This window comes from Heptranchias perlo, chromosome 14, assembly GCF_035084215.1.
Source record: "Heptranchias perlo isolate sHepPer1 chromosome 14, sHepPer1.hap1, whole genome shotgun sequence".
Classification (NCBI taxonomy): domain Eukaryota; kingdom Metazoa; phylum Chordata; class Chondrichthyes; order Hexanchiformes; family Hexanchidae; genus Heptranchias; species Heptranchias perlo.
The window spans coordinates 52,627,775-52,647,706 of NC_090338.1; the positions used below are offsets into that span (position 1 = coordinate 52,627,775).

The 19,932-nt window shown below is 40.9% G+C and overlaps 1 protein-coding gene across 1 annotated transcript in view; it reads left to right on the top strand.

Annotated features, from left to right (window-relative positions):
• LOC137332146 (vesicle transport protein SEC20-like) overlaps positions 1-19,932 on the top strand; it is an 89,393-nt gene that overhangs the window by 63,376 nt on the left and 6,085 nt on the right. Inside the window, exons 2-3 of the mRNA XM_067995855.1 lie at positions 10,760-10,852; positions 16,424-16,515. Coding sequence (XP_067851956.1) covers positions 10,760-10,852; positions 16,424-16,515 — 185 coding nt within the window. The remainder of the gene's footprint in view (positions 1-10,759; positions 10,853-16,423; positions 16,516-19,932) is intronic.

Here is a 19,932-nt window from a genome sequence, read left to right on the forward strand (position 1 = left end):
CCGGGTATAGAGAGAGAGAGAGAGAGAGTGTGGACACATTGTATATAGTTCACACACACACCGGGTATAGAGAGAGAGAGAGAGAGAGTGTGGACACATTGTGTGCAGACAGTGTACACACACCGGGTATCGAGAGAGAGAGAGTGTGGACACATTGTGTACAGTTCACACACACCGGTTATAGAGAGAGAGAGAGAGTGTGGACACATTGTGTGCAGACAGTGTACACACACCGGGTATGGAGAGAGAGAGAGAGAGTGTGGACACATTGTGTACAGTTCACACACACCGGGTATGTAGAGAGAGAGAGAGAGAGGATGTGGACACATTGTGTGCAGACAGTGTACACACACCGGGTATAGAGAGAGAGTGGACACATTGTGTACAGTTCACACACACCGGGTATAGAGAGAGAGAGAGAGAGAGAGTGTGGACACATTGTATACAGTTCACACACACACCGGGTATGGAGAGAGAGAGAGAGAGAGAGTGTGGACACATTGTATACAGTTCACGCACACACCGGGTAGAGAGAGCAAGAGAGTGGACACATTGTATATAGTTCACACACACACTGGGTATGGAGAGAGAGAGAGAGAGAGAGAATGTGTGTGGACACATTGTATACAGTTCACACACACCGGGTATAGAGAGAGAGAGAGAGAGTGTGTGTGGACACATTGTATACAGTTCACACACACCGGGGATAGAGAGAGAGAGAGAGAGTGTGGACATATTGTGTGTAGACAGTGTGCACACACCGGGTATCGAGAGAGAGAGAGAGTGTGGACACATTGTGTTCAGTTCACACACTCCGGGTATAGAGAGAGAGAGAGAGAGAGAGTGTGGACGCATTGTATATAGTTCACACACACACCGGGTATAGAGAGAGAGAGTGTGTGTGGACACATTCTATACAGTTCACACACACCGGGTATAGAGAGAGAGAGAGTGTGGACACATTGTATACAGTTCACGCACACACCGGGTAGAGAGAGCAAGAGAGTGGACACATTGTATATAGTTCACACACACCGGGTATGGAGAGAGAGAGAGAGTGTGGACACATTGTGTACAGTTCACACACACCGGGTATAGAGAGAGAGAGAGAGAGAGAGAGAGAGAGGATGTGGACACATTGTATACAGTTCACACACACACCGGGGATAGAGAGAGAGAGAGAGAGAGAGAGAGAGTGTGGATACATTGTATATAGTTCACACACACGGTATCGAGAGAGAGAGAGAGAGAGAGAGAGAGAGTGTGGACACATTGTATACAGTTCACGCACACACCGGGTATGGAGAGAGAGAGAGAGAGAGAGAGTGTGTGTGGACACATTGTATACAGTTCACGCACACCGGCTATAGAGAGAGAGAGAGTGTGGACACATTGTATATAGTTCACACACACCGGGTATAGAGAGAGAGAGAGTGTGGACACATTGTATATAGTTCACACACACCGGGTCTTGAGAGAGAGAGAGAGAGAGAGAGAGAGAGAGTGTGGACACATTGTATACAGTTCACACACACACCGGGTAGAGAGAGCAAGAGAGTGGACACATTGTATATAGTTCACACACACACTGGGTATGGAGAGAGAGAGAGAGAGAGAGAATGTGTGTGGACACATTGTATACAGTTCACACACACCGGGTATAGAGAGAGAGAGAGAGAGAGAGAGAGAGAGTGTGGACACATTGTGTACAGTTCACACACACCGGGTATAGAGAGAGAGAGAGAGAGGATGTGGACACATTGTATACAGTTCACACACACACCGGGGATAGAGAGAGAGAGAGAGAGAGAGAGAGTGTGGACACATTGTGTGCAGACAGTGTACACACTACACACACCGGGTATAGAGAGAGAGAGCGAGAGTGTGGACACATTGTGTACAGTTCACACACACCGGGTATAGAGAGAGAGAGAGTGGACACATTGTATACAGTTCACACACACACCGGGTCTTGAGAGAGAGAGAGAGAGAGAGAGAGAGAGTGTGGACACATTGTATACAGTTCACACACACACACCGGGTATGGAGAGAGAGAGAGAGAGAGAGAGTGTGGACACATTGTGTACAGTTCACACACACCGGGTATGGAGAGAGAGAGAGAGAGAGAGGATGTGGACACATTGTATACAGTTCACACACACACTGGGGATAGAGAGAGAGAGAGAGAGAGAGAGAGAGAGTGTGGACACATTGTATACAGTTCACACACACCGGGTATAGAGAGAGAGAGAGAGAGTGTGGACACATTGTGTACAGTTCACACACACCGGGTTTCGAGAGAGAGAGAGAGTGTGGACACATTGTGTACAGTTCACACACACCGGGTATAGAGAGAGAGAGTGTGGACACACACCGGGTATAGAGAGAGAGAGAGAGAGTGTGGACACATTGTGTACAGTTCACACATACCGGGTATAGAGAGAGAGAGTGTGGACACACACCGGGTATAGAGAGAGAGAGAGAGAGTGTGGACACATTGTATACAGTTCACACACACCGGGTATATAGAGAGAGAGAGAGAGAGAGAGAGAGTGTGGACACATTGTATACAGTTCACACACACCGGGTATAGAGAGAGAGAGAGAGAGAGAGAGAGTGTGGACACATTGTATACAGTTCACACACACACCGGGTATGGAGAGAGAGAGAGAGAGAGAGAGAGAGAGTGTGGACACATTGTGTACAGTTCACACACACCGGGTATATAGAGAGAGAGAGAGAGAGTGTGGACACATTGTATACAGTTCATACACACACCGGGTATAGAGAGTGTGGACACATTATACCCAGTGTGTGTGAACTGTATACAATGTGTCCACACTCTCTATCCCCGGTGTGTGTGTGAACTGTATACAATGTGTCCACACACACTCTCTCTATACCCGGTGTGTGTGTGAACTGTATACAATGTGTCCACACACTCTCTATTCCCAGTGTGTGTCAACTGTATACAGAGAGTGTGTGGACACATTGTATACAGTTCACACACACACTGGGTATAGAGAGTGTGTGGACACATTGTATACAGTTCACACACACACTGGGTATCGAGAGTGTGGACACATTGTATACAGTTCACACACACCGGGTATAGAGAGAGAGAGAGAGAGAGAGAGTGTGGACACATTGTATATAGTTCACACACACGGTATAGAGAGAGAGAGAGAGAGAGTGTGGACACATTGTATACAGTTCACACACACCGGGTATAGAGAGTGTGTGTGGACACATTGTATATAGTTCACACAAACACTGGGTATCGAGAGTGTGTGTGGACACCTTGTATACAGTTCACACACCCACTGCGTATGGAGTGTGTGTGCGGACACATCGTATATAGTTCACACACACACTGGGTTTAGAGTGTGTGTGCGGACACATTGTATATAGTTCACACACACACTGGGTACAGAGTGTGTGTGTGTGTGCGGACACGTATATAGTTCACACACACTGGGTATAGAGTGTGTGTGTGGACACATTGTATGCAGTTCACACACACACTGGGTGTAGAGTGTGTGTGAACTATATACAATGTGTCCGCACACACATACACTCTACACCCAGTGTGTGTGTGAACTGCATACAATGTGTCCACTGGGTGTAGAGTGTATGTGTGTGCGGACACATTGTATATAGTTCACACACACTCTGCACCCAGTGTATATGTGTGTGCGGACACATTGTATATAGTTCACACACACTGGGTGTAGAGTGTATGTGTGTGCGGACACATTGTATATAGTTCACACACACACATACTATATAGAGTGTATGGATACAGACTCTTTATAGAGTATATGTGTATAATGTATATACATACACAGTTTATAGACTGTGTAAATACACACATACACATTACAGTCACCTGATTGGGGACGGAGTGTAATATTGTGGGATCAATAGATATGTGTTTGAGTGGGCACATGCACACTTCAGCCACCTAATCAAATGCAAAATACCGCAGATGCTGGAAATCTGAACTAAAAAAATAGAAAATGCTGGAAAAGCTCAGCAAGTGAGACAGCATCTGTGGAGAAAGAAAAAGAGTCGACATTTCAGGTCGAAGACCTTTTGTCAGAACTCAGAGCCAGGGACAGGGTGGGAGTGGGGCTAGGGAGGGAAGGAAAGAACAAAAGGGAAGGTTTGTGATAGGGCAGAGGGCAAGAGTGATTAAATGATGAAAGGGACCTAAGTTGGGGGTAACTGTTAATGTTACAGTTTCCTAATCACCATGGACGGAATAACTTATGTTTTGTGGATACAACAAAATGGTGTAAACCACATCAAAATACATCATGGTATCATTTACATGTGACATTATCATGGTAGCCTTTCTCCCTCCGAAACATTTTCATAACATGGTGCTTTTATACATTGGTTCACAACAGAATTCGTGTGTTATTTTGTTTATCTAGTATCGTAGTAGGTACAGCACAGGAGGAGGCCATCAGACCCATTGTGCCTGTGCTAGCTCTTCGAAAGCACTATCCAATTAATCCCGTTCCCCTGCTCTTCCAGTAAATCTACGTTGCACTACCTCCAAGGCCATTCTATCCTTCCTAAGCTGCAGTGCTGAGAACTAAGTACAGTACTCCGGGTGTGAACTAACCAGGGCTTTGTATAGCTGTAGCATATGTTCTCCTGAAGTCTGTTACTATCCTCCGCATTCTTTATTACATTTCCAAATTTCATGTTATCTGCAAACTTAGAAATTATACGTTCTATACCCAAATCCAAGTCATTAATATATATCAAAAAGAGCAGTAGTCCTAATACTGACCCTTGGGGAACATCATTGTTCCCTCCAATCTGAAAAACAACCGTTCACCACGACTGTCTCCTTTCTGTCCCTTAGCTGATATTGAATTCACGCTGCCATTGTCCCTTTAATCCTATGGGCTTTAATTTTGCTAACGAGTCTATTATGTGGTACTTTATCAAATGCCTTTTGAAAGTCCATATACACAAAATCAACTGCATTACCCTCATCAACCCTCTCCGTGACTTTATCAAATAACTCAATCAAGTTAGTCAAACACGATTTCCTTTTAACAAATCCATGCTGACTTTCATTTATTAGCCCATACTTTTCCAAGTGACAATTAATATTGTCCCGGATTATTGTTTCTAAAAGTTTCCCCACCACTGACAATAGTCTGACTGGCCTGTAATTGCCGGGTTTATCCCTCTGCCCTTTTTTGAACAGGGGTGTAACATTTGCAATCCTCCAATCCTCCGGCACCTTCCCTATATCTAAGGAGGATTGGAAGATTGTGGTCAGAGCCTCTGTAATATTCACCCTTACTTCCCTCAGTAACCTAGGATGCATCCCATCTGACCCAGGTGACTTTTCTACTGAGTACTGCCAATCTTTTAAATACCTCTATCTATTTTTATCCTATCCAATATCACTACTCCCTCCTCCTTTACTGCCTCAATGGCAGCATCCTCTCTAGTGAAGACTGATGCAAAGTATTCATTTAGTACCTCAGCCATGCTCTCTACCTCCACAAGAAGATTTATTTTTTGTTCCTAATTGGTCCCACCCTTTCTTTGACTACCTGTTTACTATTTGTATGTTTATAAAAGTCTTTTGGGTTCCCTTTAATGTTAGTCGCTAATCTATTGTCATACTCTCTCTTTGCTCCCCTTAGTCTCTTTTTTTAGATCTCTTCTGTACTTTCTGTTTTCAGCCTGGTTCTTTACTGTATTATGAATCTTACATTCATCATAAGCCTCTTTTATCTGTTTCATTTTAATCTCTCTATATTTAGTCATTCAGGAATCTTTCGCTTTGGATGCCCTTCCCCCTCCCCCCAGTAGAAATGTGTCTCGTCTGTACCCAAACCAACTCCTCCTTGAAGGCCTCCCATTGTTCGATTACTGTGTTGCCTGCCAATTTTTGATTCCAATCCACCTGGGCAAGATCCCTTTTTAAACTCACTGAAATTAGCCCTACTCCAGTTAAATATTTTCACATTTGATTGTTTGTTGTTCTTTTCCATATTCTAAACCTAATGATATTATGATCCCTGTTCCCCAAATGCACCCCCACTGAATCATGCTCCATCTGCCCCACTTCATTCCTCAGAACTAGATCCAGCACTGTTTCCTTCCTGGTTGGGCTGGAAACACACCGTTCCAGAAAGTTCTCTTGAACACATTTCAGGAATTCCTCCCCCTCTTCGCCCTTTACACTGTTACTATCCCAGTCGATATTGGGATAATTGAAGTCCCCCATTATCACTACCCTATATTTCTTGATCTTTCTGTAATTTGCCTGCAAATGTTCTCCTCTATCTCCTTCCCACGATTTGGTGGCCTACAGTATACACCCAGTAGAGTAATAGCTCCTCTATTGTTCTTTAATTCTAACCCAATAGATTCTGTCTTTGACCCCTCAACGACATCATCCCTTTTCAGTGCTATAATAATTTCTTTGATCAATGCTGCCCATCCCACCTTTTTTCTTCCCTACCTTTTCTGAATACCTGGTAGGAATATTAAGTACCCAATCATCCCCTTCTTTGAGCCAGGTGTCTGTTATTGCCACTATATTATAGTCCCATTTGGCGGCTTGAGCCTGCAGCTCACCAACCTTATTTATCACGCTACGTGCATTTATGTACGTGTACTCCAATCTCATCTCAGACTGCCTCGCATTTGCCCCGTCTGATTTCCCCCCCCCCCCCCCCCCCCCCAATTTCTGAACTATTCTTTACTGCTACTTGTCCCTTCCTGTCTGCTGTGTACCTTGTTTCTCCTCTCTACTGGTGCCCATCGCCCAGCCAAATTAGTTTAAACCCTCCTCCACAGCACTAGTTAACCTCCCCATGAGGACATTGGTCCCAGCTCTGTTGAAGTGCAACCCGTCCATCTTGAACAGATTTCTCTTGCCCCAGAACTGGTCCCAATGCCCCAGGAATCTGAAGACATCCCTCCTGCACCATTTCTGCAGCCATGCATTTACCTGTCTTATCCTACTATTCCTATACTCACTAACGCATGGTACTAGGAGTAATCCAGAGATTACTACCTTTTGAAGTCCTACTTTTAAACTTCCTCCCCAGCTCCTGGAACTCTGATTGCAGGATCCTTGACCCTTTCCCTTCCTACGTCATTGGTTCCCACGTGGACCACGACTTCTGGCTGTTCCCCTTCCTCCCTCAAAATGGTCTGCACCCTCTCAGTGATGTCCTTTACCCTGGCACCGGGGAGGCAAGACACCATGCAGGACGCACGTCAGTGATTGTAGAAACGCCTGTCTGTTCCCCTGATTATCGAATCCCCCATAACAATTGCATTTCTTTTGTCCCCCCTGTGCAGCTGAGTCTCCTATGGTGCCCAGGATTTGCTCCTGACTGCACTCGCCCGAGGTGTCAGTACCTTCACTGGTATCGGTTTGTGAGTGCCACACTCCCAGGGGACTCCTGCACTACCTGCCTATTCCTCCTAGTCTGTCTGGTGGTCACTCACTCCCTCTCTGCCTGAACTCTCCATAGCTGTGGGGTGACCACCTCCTGAAATGTGTTATCCACAAAACTCTCAGCTTCCCTTATGCACATTGGTGATGCCACACGCCCCTCAAAATCAGAATGTCTGAGGTCGAGCAGTTGCACATGAGGTTTTCCAGGACACACACAATGTTCTGGAATTCCCACATGGCACAGGATGTACATGCGATGGGCCCCAGCTGTCCTGCCGTATTAGCTACAGTTATTTACACTATTTGTTTAGCTTTAAGGCAATTTACCGTTTATCTAACACTAAAACACTAACCGCTAAAAAACACTAAACAACCACTAAAGGCACTAACCACTAAAAACAATAAGCATTAAAAACACTAACCAATGAACTAAATACTTACTGACTTACTCTCGGCGCTCCTCCTCCTTGTTTTGTGACGTCACTTTGGACTTTTTCTTGATTTTTGGGTCCTCACACTGCTCCCTTTATGCTCCGCTCAGTCTTAGTCCTAGTCTTTTAAATTAAAAAATTCATTCATTTTTTTTTAAGTTTTAAAAGTCATTAGATTAGTTTATAGTTCCTTGGTTTAAATCACTTAGCGTCTCCTCCCCCCTCTGCACCTAATTCTCACACTCATCAAATTCCCAGTTGAAAGTCCTCACTCTGTTAGCAAATTCACTCCGTTAGAGGTTCACTCTCTGTCTTTCCCAACCTCTGTGTTCAAGCTCTTTAGTGAATAGCTAATGTTAACATTTGTTTAAGCCTAAGACCTAAGTTTTTCTTTATGCAAAGAGTGATCAACACCTGGAGTGGAACTCTGAGCAGCGTGATGGAGGTGAAAATCTTGCAATCATTTGAGAAAGAACTAGATACTGCAATAGTGGGAGTGTAGGACTGTTCTGAATGAATGAATTGAGATTGGCTTAATAGCCTCCCTCATCCATAAGAATCTTGTGAAATAAATGGAGAATCTATTTAGGGAGCTGGAGATCTATTTAAGAGGGATATGGGGGTTGTGTGTGGAGATTCAGCCCATGCAGCAGATGTTGAGCTGATCTTTAGATGTAGTCATTCTGAGTTTTTTAAGGTGATTACTTTTTAGATTTGTTGGAAAAAGTTTTTTTTTTTAACCAGTTGAGTAAGATTTTCTGTAATGTGATGTGCGTTTTCTCAGTTCCATCACGAGTGAGCTCTGTCTGCACTTAACTGGCGAAATTGAGGAGCTGATTTTCCTGCCCCACCCCTCGTCTCAGCATTGGACAGAAGCAACTGAGAAACAGGCATGAATTTGAACATGGATGCAGCTGCAAATTGGGCCTCTGCATTCAGGGCTTTCTTACTGCTGATTGAGATCAACATCCAGAAGGCCCCAATTGTGTGAACACAATTAAAAATTTTACAATTAAAAAAGAAAGATGGCCTGCCCACAGGGCTCCTGCCAACTTCTGGTCAGCACAGATAAAATAGTAGATCCTAACTCCAGCTTTCACTGGGCGCTCTGGCACCAGGGTGCCCAATGAATGTAGCCATAGGAAAATGAGGCAGAAGGCCAGGACTACCCCTTCCACCTCACTTGCATGCTCATGATGGGCCCGATGCAACGTGAAGGGAAGGAGTTGCGAAAATCAGTCCCAAATTTGTAACACATTTTTGACCTGTAGTATTTTCTGCAAATCTTGTAGGGGAGAAATACTCAGAGGAATATGTTCTTAATGGCGAGAGACTAGGAACTATGGAGGAGAAAAGGGATTTGGGTGTCCATGTACATCATCAGTAAAAGCCAGTAAACCGGGTAATGGAACGTTGGCTTTTATCTCAAGGGGGCAGGAATACAAAAGTGAGGAAGTGATGCTTCAATTGGTCAGACCTCATCTGGAGTGCTGTGTTCAGTTTTGGGTACTGAACCTCAGGAAGGATATAATAGCGTTGGAGGGGGGTATATCGCACATTCACCAGAATAATACCATGGCTTAAAGGGTTAAGTTATGAAGACAGGTTGCATAAACTTGGCCTATATTCCCTCAAGTTTAGAAGATTGAGGGGCGATTTAATTGAGATGTTTAAAATGATAAAAGGATTCAATAGGGTAGAAGCTGTTGTGGTGGGAAATCCGGAACAAAGGGGTACAGTCTTAAAATTAGAGGTAGGCCATTCAGGAGTGAAATCAGGAAACACTTTTTCACAAAAAAAGATGGTGAAAACCTGTCGTTCTCTCCCCTAAGGCTCTGGCTGCTCGGTCAATTGAAATTTTTAAGGCTGAGCACGACAGATTTTATTTTAGGTAAGGGTATCAAGGAATAGGAATCAAAGACTGGTAAATGGAGTTGAGGTACAGATCAGCCATGATCTAATTGTAAACAATTTTACAACACCAAGTTATAGTCCAGCAATTTAAAATAAAATTGCTGGACTATAACTTGGTGTTGTAAAATTGTTTACAATTGTCAACCCCAGTCCATCACCGGCATCTCCACATCATGATCTAATTGAACAGACTTGAGGTGCTGAATGGCCTACTCCTGTCCCTACATTCTTATGTTTGCTAGAGGATAAAAGCAGCAGTGAGAAATGTAATCATATGGTGCGAGGTGCAACTGCCAGTAGTATTCTCATGACAAGGTGATATTGCAGTCCTGTACAGCCCATAGCTCTTGACTGAAATACGTTATTGGGCCATGCTACAATGGAAGTCAAATTAAGTTTCACCACTGCTTATCAAAAATATTTATATTTTTGAACTTTTAAGCAACTGAGGTCTCTCTACTATAAGGTTGCTGTACATTGCCATCCAAATTAATTTGGCTAAGGTAATCATTTTCAGTATGGACAATGAAAGCATAATCCCAAGTTTTAATGGAAAATTGACTGGACACAGTTGAAAGTTCTTCATTCTCCTGTTAAATTGCAACTTAGTTATAAAGCTTTACTGTAATGATAGATGATAAAGATTATTAGTAATGTATTACATTCATTAAATTATACAGCTGTCTGTTAGTCACATCCGAAATGTTAAACATCTTTATCAGATGCTGATCAACTGCTGTGTATTTCCAGCAGTTTGTACTTTTCATATTAGTAATATGACTAATTTGCATGTATTTTCAACTCCATGTACTTCATTCTCATTAAGTAATCCTAAAAACAATTATGGATTGATTTTAGTATGTCATTGGATAAGAATCCCTCATGGGATGCATCTTGTGCAGTGTTAAACCCAATGCTTGGATAACAAGAGCTGGATTGTGAAAACCTGTTGATTTCCCTGCAGGATATCAGAGGCAGTCCTGGACCCTTGAGTTTACTCACAGAATTAAATGCTAAAGTGAAAGAAATGTTTCAGCAACTCCGACTTCGAATACAGGTGAGTGTGGACTTAAGTGAATATTGAGTAACTTTTAAAAACATTTTAAAATAGTGTCCAGCAAGAAATATGAATATATCAACTTTAAACCAGACACACTAACAAACTGAGCAATTGTACTCCTTATAAAAAACGAGCAATTAGGCGCAATTAGGATCCGGACCTGAATAAGTAATCATTTTTAACACATCCTTTACCTGGTGTCCATTGGGCTGTTTTTAGTTCAAGCACAGGTGCATTCATATTTATCTTTGTTTCGATAAAACACTACTTTTGTTACTTTGGAAATCTTTGATTATCTAAACCAGTATCTATGAACAGAAATATGTAAGCTACAATATTTAACCTTTCTGAAAAATCATACATCACTGGTGCCAGATTTCTGTTTCTGTATCAACTCTAGCAGCTAAAAATGAAAACTAGGAAATTCTTGGGTTGGTATTTATATTTTTCAATTTATTTTCTCCAGTTTCTCTCGTTTTCAACCACTCTTGAAAGCAGTGAGTGTCAGCAACCTTCTAGCACCTCACCCAAGTGGTCATTCTTCATGAGTGAGCTTGGGCAGGGACTATACGCAGACAGTTCAATCATCGGGAACGTCTGAGCCAAACCTGATACTATTCTTGATGTCCACAGCAACAGCAGCAATTTGATTTTATAAAGCACTTTTAACATCGTAAACATCCCGCGACACTTCACAGAAGTGCAAACAGATCCCGAGCAGTAATAGGAGAATTAGAGGAGGCAACGTTGAAGGCAGAGATTTTTGAAGGTGGGGTGAGGTAATGTTACAAATTTGGGTTTCGCCATAGATACTTTCTCTGGTTCATTGGTGTCATTCGCTCTCAAGTGGCCTGAGCGCCTTTTTTTTATATATAGAAATTGACTCCCACTGCTTTATATCTATTTGTGCAGCAACAGGACCCTGGAGTTTAACAATGAAACTCCCTTGTGATCTGGTCTGGAACTTTGTGTTCTACACATGTATACACCTTCAATCTCTCTGAAGGCGAACAAAGTTAACACATATTAAGGCAACACCTGATTTGAAGCACAAACTGTTTTATTTCACAGTCGATAAAACATACAGGACAATGAGATTGATGAGGTAGGGGTATGGTAGTGCAGTGGTTATGTTTGATCTATTGTTTAGCTGCTGAGTGTGCAGCTCAAACGCCTTGCTTAATGTGAGCCTGCTCATTTCCTGCATCCTTTTGGGGGAATATCTCCCATTTTTATTCTGCCTCTTTAACGTTGCTTGTTGTAATGCAATAACACTACTCCCACTCTTGTAAGGAGATAAATGGAGCTGTGGAGGTAATTTTCTGTGTAGCCCAGCGATTTATAATAAGGATATACGCATACAGCAACAAAAGATCTTTCAGATATAAAGTGCATTCCTTCCTTAGACCATGTGCAGTTTGCTCTATTATGGATTCTGCCCAACCTGTTTCATCTCCTGAGGAAAGTTTCTTTCAGCCCCTTCTGGTAAGTCAAGAAAACCTCAGGATATTCATTTCACATTAATTCTTCACTGTCTGGCATTCCCTTGGGCTAGCAGTTCAGGCACCATTATGTTTTGTGGCGTGTTCAACATCTATGTCTGTACTTGTCCTATAACTCTGAATCCTGTTTCTAACCAGACATTCTTCCAGTTCTTCTTAAAGGTGATATTGCCAAATTAACTACTTTTGCTAGATTATCTCTACATTTACTAGTGTGGGTATGGGAACACAATTCCTTCTTATTTTAAGTCTTGTTTGAGGCTTGTTGAGTGGGCACAAATCTAGACCGCAGGAGGAAATACAATCCAAATTAAATTGCACACTTTTTCTACACAATCCGTTTTCCCAGAATTTCAAAGACCTGGATCATGTCATCTCTGAATTATCTTTTCTCAAATGAAAATATATTCATTTCTGAATCTCTGCATAATTTATAGTCCCAAGTCCTGCAATTGGCTTTTTTTACTTATTTCTGAACTTTTTCTAAGGCATCAGTATCCAAATTTGGGAATCTTTGTTTTCACACAGTGCTTGGCACTGCTTCTAAATGTGTGAATGGAGCCATTACACAGGCAAAAATGAAGGGACAGTGAGTAAATGGAGATTTTATCATTCTTTATTCTGTTGTGTAATAGTTTATAAATGTCATCAAGCAAAGCCTTGAGGGAGATCTCAGAGAGAAGGAAAAGGTGAAAGGGGAACTTTGAGTTAGTTAGAGGAAAAGTGAATGGTATGCTCTGTTGAGCGTGCATCCTTTTCAAATAAATGCTATCATCAATTCCTTAGGAGTAGTTGACTTTTCACAGCTCTGCTAAGTAAAATATTGCCTTAGAAAAGAGTAACCTACTATGACAAAGTTCACTTTTTGTCTTTAATCTTGCTGTTGGACTTCCTCATTTTGCACGTGCAAAGTAGATAAGCGAGTGGGGAACTGATATGAGAGAGGAAAGAGTTGTAAAGGAAAGCATTGCAGTCTCTAGCAATATAGGGATCCGGTAGCAATAACAAAACCTTAAAGATAAAAGGAACAGAAGATGAGTGTAAAGGTCAGACCAGAGTAAGGAATAAAGATAACATAAACGGTCAAGGAACAAATACAGAAGACAGAAGTATAAAAGGACTGTTAAAAATAAAGTAAAAGGAACAACTATTAAAGATGAATTAAACTGCCTGTACAGCAATGTACACAGCGTCCAAAATAAAATGGGGGAACTGGAGGCAATAATCCATAGCGAGGAACCAGATGTAGTAGGAATGGCTGAAACATAGCTACATAAAGAGCAGGACTGGCAACTAAATATTGCAGGCTATAACATAATCAGAAAGGATAGGGAAGGAAGAAGTGGGGGGTGGAGTAACTGTACTAATCAGAGATAACATAATGGCAGTAGAAAAAAGGGATATAACCAACAGAAGGATAGAAACAGGATCCATATCGATTGAAATAAAAAATAAGGGCTCGATCACGTTAATACAAACCACCTAATAGTGGAAAGGAGTTGGAGAAAGAAATATGTAAGCAAATATATGAAATGAGTAAAGGACATAGAATAATAATCATGGGAGATTTTAACCATCCCCAAATAAACTGGCTCGAAGAGGTAGGTAAAGGGGTACAGGGAATGGAGTTTTTACAATGTGTCCAGGACTCCTTTCTTACCCAGTATATAAAAAGCCCACCAGGAGACAAAACACTGCTGGATCTAATATTGGGAAATGAACCAGAATAGATAAGAAGTAAGCGTATGGGAACATCTAGGCAATAGCGATCACAACATAATAAGGTTTGAGATAAAGATTGAGAAAGACATAAGTAAGACAACAACCAAAATAATAAATTGGAAAAAGCTGATTTTCAGGGGATGAGAATGGAACTAGGGAAAATAAACTGGAAAAAATTATTGATAGACAAAGAAATAAAACAGCAGTGGGAAACATTTAAAACAGTGATCAATAGAGTCCAGGAGAAATATATCCCACTAAAAAGCAAGAGCAAACTAGCCAGTAATGATACACCACGGATGAATAAAGAAATAAGGGCAAAATTGAAACTAAAGGGAAGGGCATATACTAAGTACATAGACAATAAAGGAGAGGATGACAAAAGGAAATACGAAAAGGTTAGGAAAGAAATTAAAAAAAAACAATTAGGAATGGAAAAGAGAAACTGTGAAATTAAACTATCAAGGAATATAAAAAGAAATAGTAAAGTACTTTACAGACACATAAATAACAAAATAAAAATCAGGACAGGGATAGGGCCGCTAAGGGATGCGCACGATAAACTCACAGGTAATGACAGCAAAATGGCAGAAATATTAAATAATTACTTCGCCTCATTATTTACCAAGCAGACTAACATGGTGAACATGACATTAGAGGAAGCAATCAAAAAAGATATAAAGACATTTAAGAAAGAAAAGGGGGAGATAATTGATAAACTAATCAAACTTAGAGAGGATAAAACCCTTGGATTGCATCTGCGTATATTAAAGGAAGTTAGGGAAGAGACAGCAGAGTCACTATTATATATAAAAATTCATTTGAAAAGGGATAGTGCCAGAGGACTGGCGGACAGCTAATGTGATTCCTATATTTAAAAAGGGAGATAGAACAAGATCAGTGAACTATATACCAATTAGCTTAACATCGGTGGTAGGAAAGATAATAGAATCCTTACTCAAAGATGTAATAGAAAAACATCTAGAAACCAAAGATATAATAAAGAATAGTCAGCGCAGCTTTCAAAAGGGAAGGTCATGCATGACGAACTTTATTGAATTCTTTGAAGAAGTAACAGAAAAGGTAAACAAGGGTATTGCAGTGGATGTAATATATTTGGATTTTTAAAAAGCCTTCGATAAGGTACCACATAGTAGACTCATGACTAAGAGCATGTGGAGTCGAGACAAGTAGCAGAATGGATAGCAAGCTGGCGACAAAATAGAAAACAGAGTAGGGGTTAAAGGTAGTTACTCAGACTGGCAAAAGGTGGGAAGTGGTGTTACATGGGGATCGGTGCTTGGACCACTGTTGTTCACAATTTACATAAATGATTTGGACTCGGGAATCGGAAGTACAATTTCAAAATTTGTGGACCAAGGAGGACTGCGACAAAATACAGGAAGATGGGCGTGTAATTGGCAAATGAATTTCAATCTAGATAAGTGTGAGGTATCACATTTTGGTAGGAAAAATAAGGGGGGGCACATACTGCTTGCATAATAAGAATCTAAATGGGGTAGAGGAGCAGCGGGATCTGGGGGTACAGATACACAAATCACTAAAAGTAGCAATGCAGGTTAATAAGGTCATTTAAAAAAAAAAGCAAACCAAGCACTGGGGTTCATTTCTAGAGGGATAGAATTGAAAAGCAGAGAAGTTATGTTAAACTTGTATAGCACCTTGGTTAGACCACACTTGGAGTACTATGAACAGTTCTGATCTCCATATTATAAAAAGGATATAAAGGCATTGGAGAAGGTGCAAAAAAGATTTATTAGGATGATACCAGAACTGAGAGGCTATATCTATCAGGAAAGATTGAACAGGGTGGGGCTCTTTTCTCTAGAAAAGAGAAGACTAAGAGATGACCTGATAGAGGTCTTTAAGATTATGAAAGGGTTTGATAGAGTAAACATGGAGAAGATGATTCCACTTGCGGGGGAGATCAGAACGAGGGGCCATAAATATAAGATAGACACTAATAAATCCAATAGGGAATTCAGGAGAAATTTCTTTACCCATAGAGTGGTTAGAACGTGGAACGTGCCACCACAAGGAGTAGTTGAGGCGACTCGCCTAGATGCATTTAAGGGAAGCTAGATAAAACATGGGGAGAAAGGAATAGAGGATATGCTGATAGGATTAGATGAAGTAGGAAGGGAGGAGGCTTGGGTGAAGCATAAACACCGGCATGGACCTGTTGGGCCGAATGGCCTGTTTCTGTGCTGTACGTTCTATGTAATTCTATATAAGAGTTGGATGTTCTGTTCTGGCTATAGTTGTGTTTTTTTAATGATCTCTTATATATGAACACTAACATACTTTCCTGATTGTTCTGAAGGATCTAGAACAGATGGCAAAGGAACAAGACAAAGAATCTGATAAACAAACTCTGCTGGCCGAAGTGGAGAATCATCGCAAACAAATGTTAAGGTAAATGATCATTGAGGTGCAATTCTGAAAACTTAGGGTTAATGTGAATTCTAAGCTTTACTTGTTTACAAACATTTCATGGATTATACATATTTCTTGGGCTTGAAAGATTCTGTTCTTTTAAAAAAAAATTTTCAGAGGTCAAAATGAAGACAAACACAAGACTTGTAGCCATCATCCCTGTCTTCTTTGGCTACTTTTGTAGTTCGGCCCCAGTGTAATTTTGTCCTAACATTGCCTCAAATGCTACACATAACAGATGGAATTATTTTATAATTATTCTGTAGCATTATCACATTGTAATTTTAAGAGAGCCCTACACAGACTTGCTACTACTGTATCAGTACATCTTTATAACAAAAGATGATTTTTGAAAAATGAAAATCGTCAAATGATAGCAGAAGATTTGTATTGGATTACAGCCCCACCAATTTGGGGAACATTAATAAAATTGAGTGTGTGTCACTTGTTTATAATCTCTCCACTGTAGTCTGGACATTGGATATGCTCCTTCCACTTTGTTGTAGCCACAGCTCGATATCATGCAAGCCTCACTATGGTCTCTTGCTGCTCCAGCATAGTAGAATATGGTAGCCTTGAGTGCATTTTTTTTTCTATTATGTACTCTCTCTTTAAGTACTGAATGCCTTTGGGATATTACTTCTATTTAAAACACATTAAAGTACTAATTTGAAACTTGATCTTATATAACAAGTTCTGGCAAATTCTTCCTCTTAACAAAATCTATTTGGAAACTATGCCCGTCAGGTTCCAGTGTACTTTCTACAGTAAATTAATTCTCAAAATAACATTCTTGTAATCAGGTTTCTAATTCTGGACATATTAATGTCGTAAAGTTTGGCTTTGATTGTCAAAGTGTATATTGCTGTCCTGTTGTTAGCAGTGTTTGGATGTTAATACGTCCACAACAGGGATGCAAAGAACAATTTATCAATCAGTTGGAACAGCAGAATTATGCTGGGTGAAGTACGAATTTAATTTCTGTACCTGCTAGGAGTTTGATTCTTATCAGTTCTTAAATTGACATTTTTAGAAACAAAACGAGACATGCCTTCTTAAGCTAGCTGAATGCTGATTGGAATTCAGCCCCCAGTGCTCATTATTATTTAATTTAAAATCATACCAACAAAAAAGATAGTTATATCTGTTGTAGCAGAGATCAACTCTGTCACTTAAGAAAGTAAAGATTCTGCCTGTTGTGAAATTGCTCTACATAGCTGCGCCTCTGACATCATCCTAGTCCTGGGGTGGGAGAGGAGGAGAGTAGCAAAGGCTGGGCTGAATTCTGTGTCATATCAATTTTGTGAAAGACACATTTCTATAAAGGGAAAACAATCTCCTGGAAGCTATTATGATCATTTAGTTTGATTAATCCCTGAAAAGATAATTTACATACTTTTAAGCATGAATGTTCACTAGAACCCATCAATTGCTGTACAATTTGTGAAATGTTTGATATTAAACAATTTTTACAAACTTTTACTCCATTTATAGTGGCAGAAGAAAGCTGGATTGGTTCCAAAATGGGTCAACCTTTTGCCATGAATTGCTTCTAAAAATCAGCAGGTTAAGATGGGTATTTCTCCAGGCGTGAATCAGATGTCTGCCAGCATAAAGCTGGATGCCTTCCTGAATTGTCGGTGCTCCCTCACTCCTTCAGTGGTTCTGCCTCCCGTAAACCAGTTCTTCTGCATCTTGCTGTTATCTTATTCCATACTGCCGTACTAGTTTTTAAAAAATGTCTGCCATACACAAATTTACAAGGTGCATTTGCACATATTTTTAAGCAAATCAGCAGCAATAGGGGAAGGAGAAACCAGTGACAGGTAGGTGGGAACATGCACAAGTTTTGTTTTCCCCTTCTACATTTAAATGAGGCATCTCTTCACAATCCATAGTCTACCTATGATCACATGGTTATGCTTTATATTAACCATCTGGAAATTATGTTTTTTGTTACAATACTTTCAAAAGATGGAATTGTAGCTCTTTTTAGTAATAGCTATCTGTTGTCAGATTTTAGAAACTCCCTGAAATAAAATTCCTTTAAAAAGTGCTTCTTTATTTCTTGTTACTTGGAAAAACATTTAGATTCCAAATTGTTTCAGATGTGTCTGTTCTGGTGCAAAATTACAGTTAATAAAAAATGTTCTTTCAAGAAGCAAAATTCGACTTTAAAGAAAGCAGAAGGGCTTACATTCCAAAGAATTGTATTGACTCAATTAGCACATACAAAAATGATAGTTCTGATTCATTGCTATTCTGTAATGTCAATCTTAACAGTGCTTGGTGGCACCAGTTATCTGTATTTCTTATACAAGGCTGCCCCACACATGTTGAAGTTATTTCTATCATTGTAATAGTTTCACAATTTAAGGTGAAGTGTGCCAGATTTGATGACTTATTTGTGATCTGAAAACATGTAATACATTACCGTGAAGATTTAAGGAGAGCAGAGCAACATAAACTTATTCCATTAATATTTATTACAAATCCACAAAAATAACAAATGTTCTAGGAAAGGGTGTGAATATAGTATGCTCTGGCACAAGAAAAAGAGGGTCATTATTGGTGGCCACTATGTTTAAAAAAAAAAGTGTTTATTTTTAAAGACCTAGGGTGAGTACAAATTATGACTTGAGGTCCGGATCCAGCCTCGATATCAGACCCAAATACATACAACGCTGCCGCTCCACTCTTCTCCTTTCCACTCTGAGCAGCGTCTGGTTCCAGTCTCCTCAACACCATTCCAGACTCCTTGCTTCTCCGTGCTTCTGCCGGTTCCTACCTCCTGATGCTGCGATTGAACACTATTGCACTGTGTGCAGGGATTCCCTCCTGTGGTGTCCAGTGGTGCTCAATTATTTGGAGTAGAAGGAGGGGTGGTGCTGAGGAGGGGAGAAGCCTCAAGCCTTGCTAAGGGCATCAGATTGCCAGTGTGAAATTGGGGCAAGAGAGAACTGAGCCAGTGTAAAATTGTGGAGAGGGATGAAAAGTGGCCACTTGAATTAAGGTGGGGGGGCAGGCGGGTGGGGTGGGGGGGGGGGGGGTGCTGGAGAAGACTGCCAATTTGAACTGAGCAGGAGAAAAATGGCATGCTGAACTGAGAGGAAGAGGAAAGAAGCATTACCTTGACCTAAGGTGAGTGGGAGAGAGCATCTGCTTGAACTGGAGGAGAGGAGGAGAAAAGTGCCAAAGCGTTAAAAGGATATGAAAAGGGTAACCCTACGCAGGTTTCCAATTGTGGCAGTGGCAGTAGAAGTAGTGTACAGTTTATAAGCAGAACATGGGGCTACATGATAAGTAGTGGTCCATGAAGAGAAAATGTTTGGGAAACTCCTGGCCTAAGGCTTGTTAAGAGTGCAGTATTGTTTATTGTCTTAGACATGTGAAAGT